Source organism: Phaenicophaeus curvirostris, chromosome 29 (assembly GCF_032191515.1).
Source record: "Phaenicophaeus curvirostris isolate KB17595 chromosome 29, BPBGC_Pcur_1.0, whole genome shotgun sequence".
NCBI lineage: Eukaryota > Metazoa > Chordata > Aves > Cuculiformes > Cuculidae > Phaenicophaeus > Phaenicophaeus curvirostris.
In genome coordinates, this window is record NC_091420.1 from 643,644 (window position 1) to 658,816 (window position 15,173).

Below are 15,173 nucleotides of genomic sequence, written 5' to 3' on the forward strand. Positions count from 1 at the left end.
CTCTGTTGGGAGAAGCAAACCCATCCTCAGCCGAGATGCTCCCGGTGTCGTTGATGCAACAATCCAAGAGGGTGGGAATCCCTCCCCGACCCTGCAGGCAAACAGCTCACCTCTGAATCATGGCCCTTCATTACTCTCCTGTGCCTGGCAGATGTCACAACCACATCCAGGCCCTTATTTTTACAAGGCATCCAGGGTGTGTGCGTGTGCTCAGAGCAGCCACGTCCCATCCAAACCCATGGCAAGACAGTTTCCCAGCCGTTTTGATTGTCCTGATTACATTTATCTCTCCCTTGGTCCCCCCAAAGCTCCAGGTCTGAAAGCTTGGGAGCAGTTTGGCATCTCATGGATGGACTCTGCTCCGTGGGACCCTTTGTAGATGGAGGACGCGCAGCTCCAGCTTCGAGGGTCTTTGTGTTGGCTGTGATGGGCTCCATCACCGCTCCTGCACACCACCAGCATGGATAAATGCGTTTCTCAGCGTTCCCCCAGCACCTGGGGTCGTGGTGGTGCCGTCCTTGTGCGGCCAGCGCTGACTCACCAAGGGGCACCAACCCCTCCAGCGCAGGTTGAGCTCTTCCTGCTGCCACCAAAGACTTTCCAGATCCAACAGATACTTATCAAGGATGGCTCACGCCACAGGAATTGCCGTCCTCCCGACAACGCACCATCACGACGGCGAGCCAGTCGCCAAACCAGAAGGGGGACCCAGGAGTCCCCACTCCCACGGCACATTCCCAGCCTGGTCCTGGGAAGGCGATCCAGAAGTCCTGGCTCCCCTTTTCCTCCCCCCCCATCACCCTGACACATTTCCTGTCTCTAATTAAATGCACACCACACCTTTCTGCTTAATTTCCATGTATTTATTTCCAAGGCAGGAACAATAAATAGTCATTCGCATTGTGAAATCCACCCCAAGGTGAGAGGAGACAGAGGGTGGCCTGTGGCCGAGCCACCGTGTCGGGACAACCTGCCACCCTGGTCCGTCCTCGAGTTTCATCCCATTTCTCTGCATTTTGGGTTGGTTTGGTTCATCTTTTGGGTTTTTCCCTGCAGCACAAAGCCTCGCAAGGTGATGCAGGCGCTGCTGAGGAGCCTGCACTTTTTGGGGTCCCCATCATGTCTCCAGGACCACTCACAGGCTCCTCCGAGATGCCGAGCTCAGCAGGAATGGCCTGGGTGGAGGAGGAAAGGTGGGATAACCCAACTCAGTGGCTCTGCACCCTCTCCAAGCCCATTTCTTTGCTTTCTATGCTCTCACTGCCTGAGCTAATTGCTCCATCCTAGTTAGCCACCGCTTTTATTGGCATTTATTGTTTTCTTATTTGTTGCAATTAAACAGAAAACAAACATTCTCCCGGCACAGGTGGGATCTTGCTGCCAGCCTCACAGCTTTTGTGTCTCCCTGAGCCCCGGATTTCAGGGTGTCCTCTGAGCTCACCCAAAGCCCTCGGGGTGCCTGGTCTGCAGACACAGCCCTGGCTCTGTTTGTGGGGTTTCCACAAAAGGGACCATGGGGCACCCCGGGAACTGGGCATGGGCACAGCCCCATGCTCACCTTCGGTGCCGTGCACACCTAGAGCACTGCGCACACTCAGAGCAGCGCACACACCCGCAACGCCCACACCCTCCTACGGTGCTCACGCACATTCACAGCACCGTGCACACTCACAGCACCCCTTGCATGCCCACACCATCCCTTGCACGCCCATACCGTCCCTTGCACACTTGCAGCATCCTTTGCACACTTGCAGCATCATTTGCACACCCACAGCATCCTTTGCACACTTAAAGCATCCTTTGCACACTCACAGCATCCCTCGCATGCCCACAGCATCTCCTGCATGCTCACAGTATCCCTTGCACGCTCACAGCATCCCTTGCACGCTCACAGCATCCCTTGCACCCTCATGCTCTGCACTGGGGACAGAGGGTCTGTCACCCAGCAGCAAGGGACACTCAGAGCTGCGACCACTGCAGCCCCATCCCTCCCTTTTCCTTCTCCCATGTTGGAGGACAAATGAGTTCATCCTGGCAGGGATTTTTCCGATATTTTCCTTTATTAATTTATACAAAAATGGTTGCAAGTGACACAAGCTGATACCAACCCGCCACCGTCCCAGCCCCGCGCCCAGCCGCTAGCCAGGGGCCAGCATCCCTGGAGAGGGGGGCAGGTCGGGGAGCACCGTGCAGGCAGCACATCCCGGCGTAGCACCCCAAACCGTGTGGGCAGGCACAGGGCACCGCAATCCCTGCACCGGGGGAAGAGCAGGGAATGCACCCAGGCCACGAACGGCAACGCCGGGGCTGGCCCAGAGCCCGAGATGACCCCAAAGGTGCTCAAAACACGAGGCAGAATCTGGGCTTCCATCGGGTGGCAGGGGTACAAGCCTGCACATCCAAGGGATTTTTGGGGGGAAAGGAGCTGAATCCCTCTTGCCGTGATGCTCTGGGGCTGGGGAACCTGCAACCGGAGGGGTTTTGGGGCCAGAGGTGGGACAAACTGGGGGGGAAAGGCTCTGGAGCAAAGGACGGAAAGAGGCACCTCCAGAGCCAGGGCCAGGAACCCCCTTGCCAGCTCCCTCCTGCCGTGGCACAGGCCAGAGCTGGGGATGGGAAGGGAGCTTTCCTGATGGAAAAGAGAACCGAGAGAGGGCAGGGATGGAGCCAGGGAGGGGGTTCCCACCGCCCCGGCCAGGGATGCGGGGAGGAGATGAACCCCAGCAGGAGCAATGCTGTGTTTTCCCAGGTGCATCCTGCTGCGACCAGCAGCCTCTCGCGCTTCTCGGTGCAGAGCCTGAGGCCTCGGGTGCCTTCCCGTCCCCCACCACCCTCTACTTCCTCCGGCAGCCCTTGGCTGCATCCCCCATCATGTCCCAGTACTCTCCAAACTCCAGCTTGGCCTCATCAGGGTTCCCCATGCATTCGATCTTCTCCTCCAGCGGTCCAACACACTGCAACAGAGAGAAAAAAAGCATCGGGGTGATGAGGCTGAGGGGTCCCCAAGGCAGCCTGTGCCCACCCCAGCTCCCCTGCCACCCCTGGGATCTGCTCTCACCTTCCCCAGGTGGGGCAGCTTCTGTGCCACTAGATCCTGCATCTCGTTGGGCGTCAGGTATTCCTTCTGCCCCTTCACCGCGTAGCAGTGGAACTGGTTGATGACAGTCTCAATGGCCCGTTCCACATCCGTCAGCTCCTGGCAGTCCTGCGGGGCGAGGAGAGAGGGTGAGGACCTGTGGGACACCTCCCTGGAAGGACAGGACATCCCTGGATGCACAGAACAAGCCCCTGAGAAGATGGGACACCGCGTGAGCAGACGTGCCGGCGCTCTCTGCAGATGTTCAGACCCTCCACAGTGATGTGATAAACCCTCTTATCAACATGCTAACCCTCCATATGGATGTGAGACCCTCCGCAGATGTGAGAGTTCACGGTATAGATATGAGACCTCACGGTATAGACGGGAGACCTCATGGTACAGGTGTGAGACCTCATGGTACAGGTGTGAAACCTCATGGTACAGGTGTGAGGCCCACCTACAGACTCAAGACCACTCCATACAGATGTGAGCCTGCTCCGTACAGATGTGAAACAACACCAAACAGGCAGGAGACCCCACTGCACTCCTGTGAGATCCCCATACAGATATAGAACCACTCCATACATATTGACCCCACTCCATACATATTGACCCCACTCCGTACAGAGGTGACACCCTGCCTTACAGATGTGAGACTCCCACTTACAGATGTTGCATCCCTCCATACAAGCTCTGCCCAGCTCCAATGCCCCCTCCAGCTGCCATACTCCCCCCCCCTCAACGTGCCACCCCTCCATGAAGACGTGTCACCCGCCTGTCTCTGCTTGCCCCAACTTCTCCCTGCCCAGGGCCAGCGAGGCTCAGCCACCCCGGCGTCTCCGGGCGCTACACCCACAGCACGCGGGGGCCGTTGCGGCTGTCCAGACTGGTTCTTCCTCTCCTTTGCACAAGCAGTGGATGGCAGCATGAGTCAGTGCCCAGGACACCTCGTGTGCCCGCCGGGATGGGGCTTGGCAGCAGCAGGAGCCCCTTTCCCTCCCCATCAGGGCTGCTGACCCCTTCCCCAGCAGGATGGGGGGCAGAGACCAGCCTGACCCACGCGCCCGGCTCCCCAGCCACGGCTGCGTTTGAAGGGAAACGATGATGATTCACTCAACAGCTGCGGTTTTCCCCTCGAAACACAATTAAACCACATCAGGAGATGCCCATTAGGAAAGAACCCAACAATCTTCGGAGCCTCAGCCCGGCACCCCAGCTCAAATCCTCCGCAGGTGCAAAGGTGTGCAGGGTGGGCACCTCCCATTTGAAAGCCGAGGAGAACAGGAGACTTTCTGCCATTGGGCATCCTTGGAGAGGTCGCAAGGAGCGAGCGCAGCTCCTGATGGTGAGTCCATGGGAGCTGGAGAAAGCTGCCTGGTTCCCCGAGCTTTCAAGCGGCTCCAAATCTGCAGCACCAGGTCCCTCTGCCCAGCGCCGGGGCAGCGTCGCTGAACCCCCAAACCAGCCCCCCGGCTCCTCCACTGGAGTCTGGCTCCAGTTTGGGGCTGGCCCGGTCGCGCTGCTCTGAGTCACCCCATGCCCAGGGCTCTGCTCCAAGGGATGGGGGCATGTGGGGTCACCCCCACACCCCACGCCCCTATCAGGGGTCCCAGCCCTCCCAGTGTCGCAGCGTCGCTCATGGACCTTGCGCTTCTTGCGGCAGTTGCACTGGCCCATGCTGGTCCTCGCGGCGGCTGGAGGTCCTCGGTGGCGGCAGCGGTGGGGCTGTCCTCTCCGATGGGATCTCAGAAGCTGGCGAGGGAAGAAAGCCAGGCTCAACTCTCGGCTTGGGGGGGGAGTTTCTCCTCCTTCAGTGCCGGGACCGAGCGCAGGGCAAGGAAGAAGCCCTGCGATGCTGTGAGCTGCCGGGACATGTCCCAGTAGCAGGATCATCCCTGCCCCAGCTGCAAGTCGTGGCAGAGCCAAGCGTGGGAGCACGGAGGGGTGCGGAGGGGTGGTGGGACCCCTGGGCACAGCCCCCCATCCCATGGTGGCGATGGGCCACTTACCTGCTCCACGGGCTCTCCTGGGTCTGCGCGGGCTGCGGCACGCCGGGGTTTTATACCACGGGGAGGTGTGAGTGGGAGCTCCCTGCGCGCCGCCAGCTGTGGTGTGGTGCAAGGCGTCTCATTTGGGAGCCTGGCCCGGGGCCAGCGTGGGGCTGGGAAACGCCTCCTTCCCGGCCACATTGATGGTTCCCCATCCAACCAACCCAACCCGGCAGAGCCGCGCGGCACCGCGTGGGAACGGCCACCCGGGCACCAGGCGCAGGGCTGCGTCACCCCACGGTGGGGATGTCACCACTTCCCAGTAGCACCAGGATTTGGGAGCTGAAGGCCAGGAAGAAGTTGCCCAGAGAGGCAGGAGATGCCCCATCCTTGGAAACATCCAAGGTTGGGCTGGATGGGGCTCTGAGAAACCTGATCTAGTTGAAGATGTCCCTGTTCACTGCACGGGGGGGGTGTACTAGGTGACCTTCATGGTCCCTTCCAACCCAAGCCATTCTGTGATTCTATACTGGGAGCTTGGTTAGAGGTGCTGAGCCAGGCTGAGCGAGTGGACAACTCCACCCATGCTACCCAAGACCCAAGAGAGGATGGACATTGATGCTGTGGAGGTGGCAGCCACCGCGGCATCACTACTGGAGGTGCTCCCGAGCCCCACCCTGGTCCCAGCCACCCATCGCGCTTGCACTAAACAACTCCACAGCCCAGCAGGAAGGTGCTTGTGGTGCACAGGGTGGTACCCCGCAAAGCCGGACCTGCGCAAGGGTGATTTGGGAAGAATCCCATCCACCACAGGTTCCCCACAGCAGCCACCTCAACACGGAGCAAGCCCCAACCCACCACTCGTGGTGCCAAGCTGGTCCCTAGGCATTATGGCCATGGACACACATGGAGATGGGTGACCAAACTGGGAGCTCTGCTAAGAACAAGAGTGATGCTGAGGCTCAAGGACACTTCTTTTATTAACTCTGTGTCAGCCGAGCCTCCAGCCCCATCATTTCTTCTTCCCTGCCTTCTCCCTCCTCATGGCCTTTGCCAGCTCCCCGATCAGCCGCCAGTACTCGCCAAATTTCAGCTCCTCATCATTGTTCACATCCAGCTGGCTCATCTTCTCCTCCAAGGAGGGGACATCCTGCAGGGAGAACAGGGGATGTGCGGACACGTCCTGGTCCCCAGATGAGGATGCAGGAGAGCAAGGGCTGCTGCTCACTCTTGCTGGCACATCCCAGGGCACTGGGAGCAGCCCCGCGAGCTCAGGGGGATCCATGGGCATCCAGCCACCCCCCTAGGCTGCCCCACACACTGCCCCTCACCTCACCTTCATCAGGTTGGGCAGCTGGAGCTGGACCAACTCCTTGAACTCATCGGCTGTCAGCGTGCCCTTCTTGCCATCCTTTGCCGCGTGAGCAAAGAAGACGGTGACGATCTTCTCGATGGCCGTCTCCAGCTCGGTCAGCTCGCCCGTGGCCATGGTGCCGGGACACGGGAGCAGCCCGGGGCTGCAGGGAGAGGAGCTGAGAGGGGGCGGAGGTGGAGGGGCATCCCAGGGTGCCATGGGAGAAGGGGACCCTCTCCCTGCCCAGGGTGCAGCGAGTCTGCGAAGTCTCAGCTTATCTCTAGGGGTTGTCCCTCTGCTCCCTAGGGCCCGAGGGAGGGGGAGCAGAGCCGTTCGGTGACGGCGCTACCATCCGGCACAAACATCACGGAAGCAGCTGGGATGAGGGGACGTCAGGAAAGGGATGGGAGGACAGCAGGGGTTCCCTCTTGTCCTGCAAGCACTGGAAACATGGTGCCCAGGGTGGAGCCGGTGCCGCAGGCAGCAATTCCCTACTTACCCCCCCCCGTCTCCTGCAGGCAGAGAGCTGCAGGCAGGTCTCGGCCCCCTGGGAGTTTCGATATCGGCCTCCCAGGAGGTTTTATACCCTGCGTCGCAGGAGGGGAGAGCGCAGCGCTTTGTCCCCCCCGCCACGGGGTTGGATTTCCTGTTGCAGCCGGACGGACGGATGCACAGACAATGCCCGGGCGAGGAGACAGCCCCCTCTTCTCCCTCCCCGTCCGGGCAGCGAACCAAACTTGCACTCAGCCCTGCCGGTGCAAACCTTCCCCAGCCTCCATGCACCGCCTGGGAGATGCTCCAGTGAGAAGGAAGGAATGGTTTTGATAGGAATGGTTGGACTCGATGATCCGGTGGGTCTCTTCCAACCTGGTTATTCTATGATTCTATGATTCTATGAAGGGATCATCCCATCCTTCTCAGCCTTGCTGGTACAAACCTTCCCTGACCTTCATGCACCACTTGGGAGATGCTCCAGTGGGAAGAAGGATGGGATCATCCCACAGAGCTTGAGCATCACCCAGACCTTCCTTGGACGGGGAAGGCAGGTGCCAGCCCCAAATGTTTCCCTGCGGGATGGGGTCGCTCTGGGGATGGGGACGTGGTCTCCAGCACCCTCCTCACATCTCGCTGTGTCCCAACATTCCAGCTCATCCCAGCCTGCGATCCAGCTGCAGACCCGGGGCCAGGCCCGACCCGCACCAAGTGAGAGTTATGACTCAGCCACCTGCTGACATCATCCCTATTAATAGTGGGCTCTGTAGAAATTAATTAATCCAAATGAATTAGGGGGTTGGATCTCCCCGAGCGTTCCCCATTAATCATCATGTATTTATAACATGGCAGCCCAAGTAGGTTTCCACCTGGGGGACAGAGCAGCTCTGCACCGTGGCACCAACCATTCCCACGGGGCCGCCCAAGCCGCATCCTGCACCCCAGCATCGCACCTCAGCCACAAACCCTGTGTGGTGCCCACAGCACGGGGAAGAGGCGATGTGGATGGTGGCACCGGATGGGGATGGTGTTGGGGACTATCTCTGCTGACAGCATGGCAGGGAGGTCCCTGATTGCCTGCCACCTCACCCCTGAGTTGTTCAGGACCAGGTTGGATGAGGCTTTGAGCAACCTGATGTAGCGGAAGGTGACCCTGCCCATGGCAGGAGCGTCAAACTGGATGGGCTTTGAGGTCCCTTCTAACACAAACCATTCTATGATTCTGTGATTTGGGATACAGGCTCTGGTACTGGCTCAAGTTGCCCCATCCCTGGAGGTGTCCAAGGCCAGGTTGGATGGAGCTTGGAGCCCCTGATGCAGTGGGAGGTGTCCCTGCCCATGACATGGCGGGGACTGGATGGGCTTTGAGGTCCCTTCCAACCCCAAACCGTCTCATAGTTCCATGATTCTCACTTGACATCAACCAGAACTCCCAGATCCCACCCCTGAAGGTTTTCAAGGCCAGGTTGGATGGGGCTTGGAGCCCCTGATGCAGTGGGAGGTGTCCCTGCCCATGGCAGGGGGTGGAACTGGATGGGCTTTGAGGTCCCTTCCAACCCAAACCATTCTGTGATGATCCACAAGGAAACACGGCACCAAGCATGACAGGCAGCAAGGTTGGACCATGCAGCCTCCCCAGTTCAGCACATGGGATTGGGGTCCTGGGGAGCCCAGCACAGCCTCGGGATCCCCTGCCAGTGTTTTTTTTGGGGACCCAGAGCAGAGAGGTCCCTGCCATGATGCCATCGTCACCAGCCTGGTTTCTGCTGAGCCCTGAGGCACTCGCTCCACCTCTCCACAGGGATGAGGACGCTCCAGCCGGCACCGGGCAGCCCAGTCCCCACCCCACACCATCACACCAGCTCACAGGGGAGGAATTGGCTTCCTGCAGCCCCATCCGGCCCGGCCCCTTCCCTGGGATGACGGGGGAATGGGACTTCCATCGAGTCCCACGTCAGGGGACCAAGATGGTCTCTTGGGAAACTGTCAGGGTGAGTCAGGCTCAGCAAGGATGGGGACAGGTTTGGGGTGAATCACTGGCCCTGAGAGCCAGGCGGGCCAGTGACTCGCCATCCCTGGAATTCGGGGTGCTGGGACGGGGTGAGGAGGCAGCAGGAGCTGCAGCGATGCCGTGACAGGATGCAGCCATATCATAGGTGGCAGGAGAAATCAGGGAATGATACAAATGATACAATCATAGAATGGTTTGGGCTGGAAGGGACCTCAAAGCCCATCCAGTGCCACCCCTGCCATGGGCAGGGACACCTCCCACTGCACCACGGGCTCCAAGCCCCATCCTACCTGGCCTTGAAACCCTCCAGGGATGGGGCAGCCACCCCTGCTCTGGGCAACCTGGGACAGGGCCTCCCCACTCTCACAGTAAACAATTTCTTCTTAATATCTTATCTCAATCTCCCCTGTTTCAGCTGAAAACTGTTCCCCCTCATCCTGTCCCTGCTCTCCCTGATCCAGAGCCCCTCCCCAGCTTTCCTGGAGCCCCTTTCAGCACTGGAAGCTGCTCTAAGGTCTCCCCTCAGCCTTCTCTTCTCCAGGCTGAACAACCCCAAGTCTCTCAACCTCTCCTCATATGGGAGGCGAGGAGCACCTCCTGGTCAGTCCTGGGATCCCTGCTCGGGCCGTGCCCGTGGACATGGCACAAGTGACCCAGCACAGGGGACCCCAATGCTACCAGGAGGGCAGGAGCACGACTGCCAGGGCAAGAGCTCGGCGTAGGGATGCAGGTGCATCCCAAGGTGTTGGCACTCACCACCACGTCCCGTGGTGTCCCCAACCTGTCTTGGCTCTACCAAGGATGGTCACTGCAGCTACTGTGAGTGCCAGCCCAGCAGTGGTCCACACCAGCCCTTATCAGGGCTTGTTGGAGAAAAGCTTCACTACTTGAGGATGCAAAACTGGGTGCCCAGTGCTACCGTGATGCTCCCAGCCCTGGCACAGCAGGTGTCCAGCAGCTGCAAACTCCAGGGATGGAAAAGCCTCTTCCATGCTCCAGCGATGGGATGAAGAGACAAGATCAGCCCAGCCCCAGCAACTGGAGCAACTGGTTTAGCTGGGTCAAAGTGGAGCATGGGGAGTCGCAGTGGCTGAAACCTGTTCCAAGATGTGTGTAAACCTCCTGGCATGTCCCTCGCTGCTCCCGGTTTGGTAAGAGCTTGTCCTTGGGATCTGCCAGCGCCGACACGCCGGGCGTGCTCTCCCCACGGCTGGCACCGCAGCGGCAGCCGGCGAAGCCAACCCCTCCGGCACCCACACGATGCCCTCGCGGCGTCAGGGTTCACCCCTGGGCACCCGGCTCCAGCCAGTCCCACCACCTGGGGAACACCTGGCCAAACCCTGCTCTCCGGGGAGGTTCGGGGGTTGATAAGAGCCGGGCAGAGCCCCTCCAAGCACAGCTGGAGCCCTCGGAGAGCCCGGCAGTTGGTCACAGCGGCCGTGCCGGTGCCCGGGGCATGGTGGTCCGGGCTCTGTGCCCAACGCAGGGAGCGGGGTTGGGTTATTTTTAAGCTCAGGACGGGGTGGCGGTGCCTGTCCCCGTCACGGGCAGCTGCTGCCCGACTGGGCAGGTGGCTCAGCCCCACAGGCCAGGCTTTTCCGGAAGGGGCGGCCGGATCCTGCACGCTGCCGAGCCACCCTGGGGACAGGGGCACAGGGGCTCTGCTGCCACCGGCCCCCACGCCGACACCGCTGAGTGAGTGACATTGGGGTCCTTTGCCATATCCCCCTGCCCCCAAGCGCTGGGTCCAGCCTCTCCTGGGGCTTACCAGCTCCAAGGCCCCCTCTCTGCCCCACAGCAAAAATGGGAGCTGTGTCCTGCTGGGAAGAGGGTCCTGAGCCTCCTCCTGGGATCTCTCAGTTCCACTTGGGACCCCTACTTCCTTCCAGAGTCCCCACCTCCATCCTGGACCCCCACTTCTATGTGAGGCCTCCACCTCCATCCAGGACCTCCACCTCCCTCCAAGACACCCACTTCCATCCTGGACCCCCACCTCCATCCTGGACCCCCATCTCCATCTGGGACCCCACCTCCATCTGGGACCCCCACCTCCATCTGGAACCCCATCTCCATCTGGGACCCCACCTCCATCTGGGACCCCCACCTCTCTCTGGGACTCCCACTTCCATCCTGATCCCCCACATCCATCTAGGAACCCAACTTCCATCCTGGACCTCCACCTCCATTTGGGAACCCTACTTCTTTCTAGGAACCCCACTTCCATCCAGGACCCTCAACTCTCCCTGGGATCCCCACCTCCATCTGGAATCCCCATTTCCATCCAGGACCACTACTTCTCCCTGGGACCCCCACTTCCATTCAGGATCCCCACTTCTATCCAGGACCCCCACCCCCATCCAGGACCCCCACCTCCATCTTGCCCCCCACTTCCATCTGGGACCCCCACCTCTCTCTGGGACTCCCATTTGCACCCAGGACCCCCACATCCGTCCCCTTTCACAGCCACCTCAGCTGCCCCATGTGCAGGGCAAGGGCCGAACCCCCAAGCCCTGCACATCACCCCAAACTCTCCGCCACCCCAAACCTGGGGCACCGGCTGATTTGGGGTCCCCGGGGAGGGGATGCCGCACAGCCACAGCGTTTCCCAACCACAGGGACAGGAAGCGCGGCAGATGGAAACGGAGGGAGCAGGATATAATTAGCCCCCAATTAGGACTGGAATCCAGGATAAAGAGCCCAGCACCACCCGGCTCTTGCGTAAAGCCATGCTGGAAGTTTGAGGGGAGCCCCAAAAAGGGGGATAACCATGCTCGCCCGAGTTTGGGGTTCAGCACCGCTGCTGTTCCCCCAGGAATGCTGATGCTGGGGAGGCCACCGCACTCTCGGTCCTGGCCGCACGGATGTGGGGCCGTAAGCAGAGCCACAGCGGGGCCGGGATTATCAGCGTCGGCAACGCCAGCTCAGGAATCTGGTTTCTTGGCTGCGCCGTTGCTGGAGCAACCTCCGAGCTGGAATTATGGGGCTTTTTGAATTGGACAAGAGGCCTTTCTGTGTGCAGGGAGCAAGCGGACACCTGATAGCCCCCTCTGGCTCCCCCCGAGCCTGGCTGGCTCCCATGGCGAGGCCGAGGACACCGGATACCCACAGCTTATCATCCCAGGGGAGGAGGCTGGGATGGAGCCGGAATGGCCCCGCGGTGCTGACAGATGGGGGATGCCGTCGGGCGCCAAGCGGGTGACACCGCAGGGTCAGACCCCGGGCGCTGCGATGCCACGGGGAACGCGGCTGCAGGAGATGCTGGGGGCTGGTGAAGGATCCAACCCACGGGCTGGTGAGGGATCCAACCCAGGGGCCAGTGAAGGATCCACCCCAGGGTCTGGTGAAAGACCCAACTCAGGGGCCGGTGAAGGATCCACCCCAGGGGCCGGTGAAGGATCCAGCCCAGGGGCCAGTGAAGGATCCAACCCAGGGTCCGGTGAAGGATCCAACCCAGGGGCCGGTGAAGGATCCAACCCAGCGTCCGGTGAAGGATCCAACCCAGGGTCTGGTGAAGGATCCAACCCAGGGTCTGGTGAAGGATCCAGCCCAGGGTCCAGTGAAAGATCCACCCCAGGGTCTGATGAAGGATCCACCCCAGGGGCCAGTGAAGGATCCAGCCCAGGGTGTGGTGAGGGATCCAACCCAGGGGCCAGTGAAGGATCCAACCCAGGGTCTGATGAAGGATCCACCCCAGGGTCCAGCGAAGGATCCAACCCAGGGTCCAGTGAAGGATCCACCCAGGGTCCAGTGAAGGATCCAACCCAGGGTCTGATGAAGGATCCAACCCAGGGTCCAGCGAAGGATCCAACCCAGGGTCCAGTGAAGGATCCAGCCCAGGGGCCGGTGAAGGATCCAACCCAGGGTCCAGTGAAGGATCCAACCCAGGGTCTGATGAAGGATCCACCCCAGGGTCCAGTGAAGGATCCAACCCAGGGTCTGATGAAGGATCCAACCCAGGGTCTGATGAAGGATCCAACCCAGGGTCCAGTGAAGGATCCAGCCCAGGGGCCGGTGAAGGATCCAACCCAGGGTCCAGTGAAGGATCCAGCCCAGGGTCCGGTGAAAGATCCAGCCCAGGTCCAGTAAGGGATCTGACCCAGAGTCTGGTGAAAGATCCACCCCCAAGGATGTTGGTGTTGGGGAGAGCTGGCCAGGGGTGACTCCAATGAGGGACCCCACTGCCCACCCCACACCTCCTCCTCCCCCTGCATCCCACCAGCCTTGTAGGGGTGGCAAGAACAACCCCCCCCTCCCAGGTTTAGCACAGGGAGGGACTCAGAGCCCCCCTCTTGGTATCGCCGCCCACCCCCACCTGCAAGCACCAGTGGGGCTGGAAACCCCCCTCTGCATCACCCCAAGGCTGGTGTGGGGCATGGGGACACCATGGGGCCAGGCTCCCCACATCCCGGCCCCAGTGAAGGTGGCACAGGGTGGCCTGGCGGTGCCAGCCAGGCTGTCCAGCCCCGGTATCGGATCCTCCCGGAGGGAGGGGGCTTGGAGCTTATTTAACGTCCCCGGCTGCCCCAGCCCGGCAGACTCGGAGCAGCGGGCGGACAGCACGGTGGGGAGCTCAGGTGAGCGTGGGTCCCGGCCAGAGCATGGGTGTCCCTGCGAGGGAACAAACCAATGGGACCCCCCTCCCACAGGATCACCTCATCCAGCCCCGAGACCTCCCCCCCAGCCCCGCTGCCAGCTCCCTGCCCAGCGCCAAGCGTTCAGAATTAAGGCCACGATACGAGATGCTTCCCAGTAGGGGAAGTGGTAGGGGGTGTCTGCGATCTGGGGGTGCTGTTGCTGGAAAGGGGGGCTGGTATGTGCTCCCCTTAACGCAGCAGGTGCCTCCCTGTAGTTGGAACCATGGCGTCGCAGCTGGAAGGAGCCATGGAGACGCTCATCAACGTCTTCCACCACTACTCGGGCAAAGAGGGGGACAAGTACAAGCTGAGCAAGAAGGAGCTGAAGGAGCTGCTGCAGAGTGAGCTGGGATGCTTCCTGGAGGTAAGGTCTGGCCATGCTGGGGCACAGGGACCCCCTTTTTCCTCCATATCCCATAGCTGCCAAGCACTGGAGGCTGGGGATTCCCTTTTACCTCCATGTCCTGGGGCTACAAAGCCCTGGATGATGGGGATCCCCCTTTTCCTCCATATCCTGGGGATACCAAGCCCCAGGGACAAGAGGTCCCCTTTTCTCTCCATGTCCTGGGACAGCTGAACCCTGGAAACTGGGGTCCCATTTTCCCTTCTGGGGCTACCAAGCCCCAAGGCTCACCCCGTCCCCCCCCTCAACAGACCCAGAAGGATTCAGGAGCCGTGGAGAAGATCATGCAGGACCTGGATGAGAACGGCGATGGGGAGGTGGACTTCCAGGAGTACGTGGTCCTGGTGGCCGCCCTCACTGTCGCCTGCAACACCTTCTTCTGGGAGAACGCCTGACCCAGGCCACTTCCCACCCCAATGCAGCCACCCACGGCATCCCCAAAACACAGAGCCCCCCCCCCACAATACCCCCAGCTCCCCCTCTGCTCCCCAGCACACCCGGGGGATCCCACTGGGATCCAGCTCCACAATAAAGGCACTGACCCAGCCAGAGGTGTGTTGTGAGCTCCTTCATACCCAGGACACCCTGTCCCCCTGCTCGTGCCCCCGGGGGACGCCAGGGAACCTTCCCTCTCCTGAGCCACGGGGTCACGGGGAAAAGCCACCCTGGGTCATCCCAAGTGCCTGGAGACATTCCCGTCTCCACCCTGTGCCGGCTCCTCCATCGCACCCTGCGCCTCACCCTGCCCCGGAGCCCAGTATCAACCCCAAATCAACCCGGGGTGCAGCAGAGCTCAGGTGGGTTACCCCAACCTGCACGGGGTGCAGGACACAGGGGTGCATGATAGAATCACCAAATAGTTTAGGTGGGAAGGGACCTCAGAACCCATCCAATTCCACCCCCTGCCATGGGTAGGGACACCTCCCACTGCACCAGGGGCTCCAAGCCCCATCCAACCTGGCCTTGAACCCCTCCAGGGATGGGGCAGCCACCCCTGCTCTGGGCAGCCTGGGCCAGGGCCTCCCCACCCTTGCAGGAGAACATTTCTCCCCAAGATCTCATCTCAATCTCCCCTCTTTCAGCTCAAAACCATTCCCCTCATTCTCTCCCTTATCCAGAGCCCCTCCCCAGCTTTCCTGGAGCCCCTTTCAGCACTGGAAGCTGCTTTAAGGTCTCCCTGGAACCTTCTCTTCTCCAGGCTGAACACCCCCA

The 15,173-nt window shown here is 60.8% G+C and overlaps 3 protein-coding genes across 6 annotated transcripts; 1 reads left to right on the forward strand and 2 right to left on the reverse strand.

The window, feature by feature from the left end:
* Nucleotides 1-2,047: 2,047 nt before the first annotated feature.
* Nucleotides 2,048-4,913, reverse strand: S100A14 (S100 calcium binding protein A14). The gene is made up of 3 exons (XM_069878678.1): nucleotides 4,724-4,913; nucleotides 3,059-3,205; nucleotides 2,048-2,954 (listed from the first exon to the last, which is right to left on the reverse strand). The coding sequence occupies exons 1-3, from the start codon at nucleotides 4,754-4,756 to the stop codon at nucleotides 2,835-2,837; spliced, it is 300 nt and encodes a 99-aa protein (XP_069734779.1). The 5' UTR covers nucleotides 4,757-4,913; the 3' UTR covers nucleotides 2,048-2,834.
* A 1,091-nt stretch (nucleotides 4,914-6,004) lies between these two features.
* Nucleotides 6,005-7,061, reverse strand: S100A13 (S100 calcium binding protein A13). Of its 2 annotated transcripts, XM_069878681.1 has the most exons (3): nucleotides 6,921-7,061; nucleotides 6,404-6,584; nucleotides 6,005-6,217 (listed from the first exon to the last, which is right to left on the reverse strand). In XM_069878681.1, exons 2-3 carry the CDS (start codon nucleotides 6,554-6,556, stop codon nucleotides 6,080-6,082), a joined length of 291 nt encoding a protein of 96 aa, XP_069734782.1. In that variant the 5' UTR covers nucleotides 6,557-6,584; nucleotides 6,921-7,061; the 3' UTR covers nucleotides 6,005-6,079. The 2 variants fall into 2 exon arrangements, with proteins under 2 accessions (XP_069734782.1, XP_069734781.1); XM_069878680.1 differs by lacking the exon at nucleotides 6,921-7,061 and having other exon boundaries at nucleotides 6,006-6,217; nucleotides 6,404-6,882.
* A 3,447-nt stretch (nucleotides 7,062-10,508) lies between these two features.
* On the forward strand, nucleotides 10,509-14,510 carry LOC138732062 (protein S100-A1-like). Of its 3 annotated transcripts, none has more exons than XM_069878413.1 (3): nucleotides 10,509-10,619; nucleotides 13,774-13,922; nucleotides 14,213-14,510. In XM_069878413.1, the coding sequence occupies exons 2-3, from the start codon at nucleotides 13,782-13,784 to the stop codon at nucleotides 14,354-14,356; spliced, it is 285 nt and encodes a 94-aa protein (XP_069734514.1). In that variant the 5' UTR covers nucleotides 10,509-10,619; nucleotides 13,774-13,781; the 3' UTR covers nucleotides 14,357-14,510. The 3 variants fall into 3 exon arrangements, with proteins under 3 accessions (XP_069734514.1, XP_069734516.1, XP_069734515.1); XM_069878415.1 differs by having other exon boundaries at nucleotides 10,511-10,619; nucleotides 13,757-13,922; XM_069878414.1 differs by having other exon boundaries at nucleotides 10,511-10,619; nucleotides 13,760-13,922.
* Nucleotides 14,511-15,173: the final 663 nt, after the last annotated feature.

Bases quoted from the DNA above. Each gene is read 5' to 3' on its own strand.
- S100A13 (XM_069878680.1), bottom strand. From the start codon at position 6,640: ATGGCACCCTGGGATGCCCCTCCACCTCCGCCCCCTCTCAGCTCCTCT. The intron at 6,218-6,403 runs GTGAGGTGAGGG...TTCTCCCTGCAG, and splicing joins AGCTGCCCAACCTGATGAAG to GATGTCCCCTCCTTGGAGGA.
- LOC138732062 (XM_069878413.1), top strand. From the start codon at position 13,782: ATGGCGTCGCAGCTGGAAGGAGCCATGGAGACGCTCATCAACGTCTTC. The intron at 13,923-14,212 runs GTAAGGTCTGGC...CCCCCTCAACAG, and splicing joins AGCTGGGATGCTTCCTGGAG to ACCCAGAAGGATTCAGGAGC.
- S100A14 (XM_069878678.1), bottom strand. From the start codon at position 4,756: ATGGGCCAGTGCAACTGCCGCAAGAAGCGCAAG. The intron at 3,206-4,723 runs GTCCATGAGCGA...CTCGCCCCGCAG, and splicing joins ACTGCCGCAAGAAGCGCAAG to GACTGCCAGGAGCTGACGGA. The intron at 2,955-3,058 runs GTGAGAGCAGAT...TCTCTGTTGCAG, and splicing joins AGCTGCCCCACCTGGGGAAG to TGTGTTGGACCGCTGGAGGA.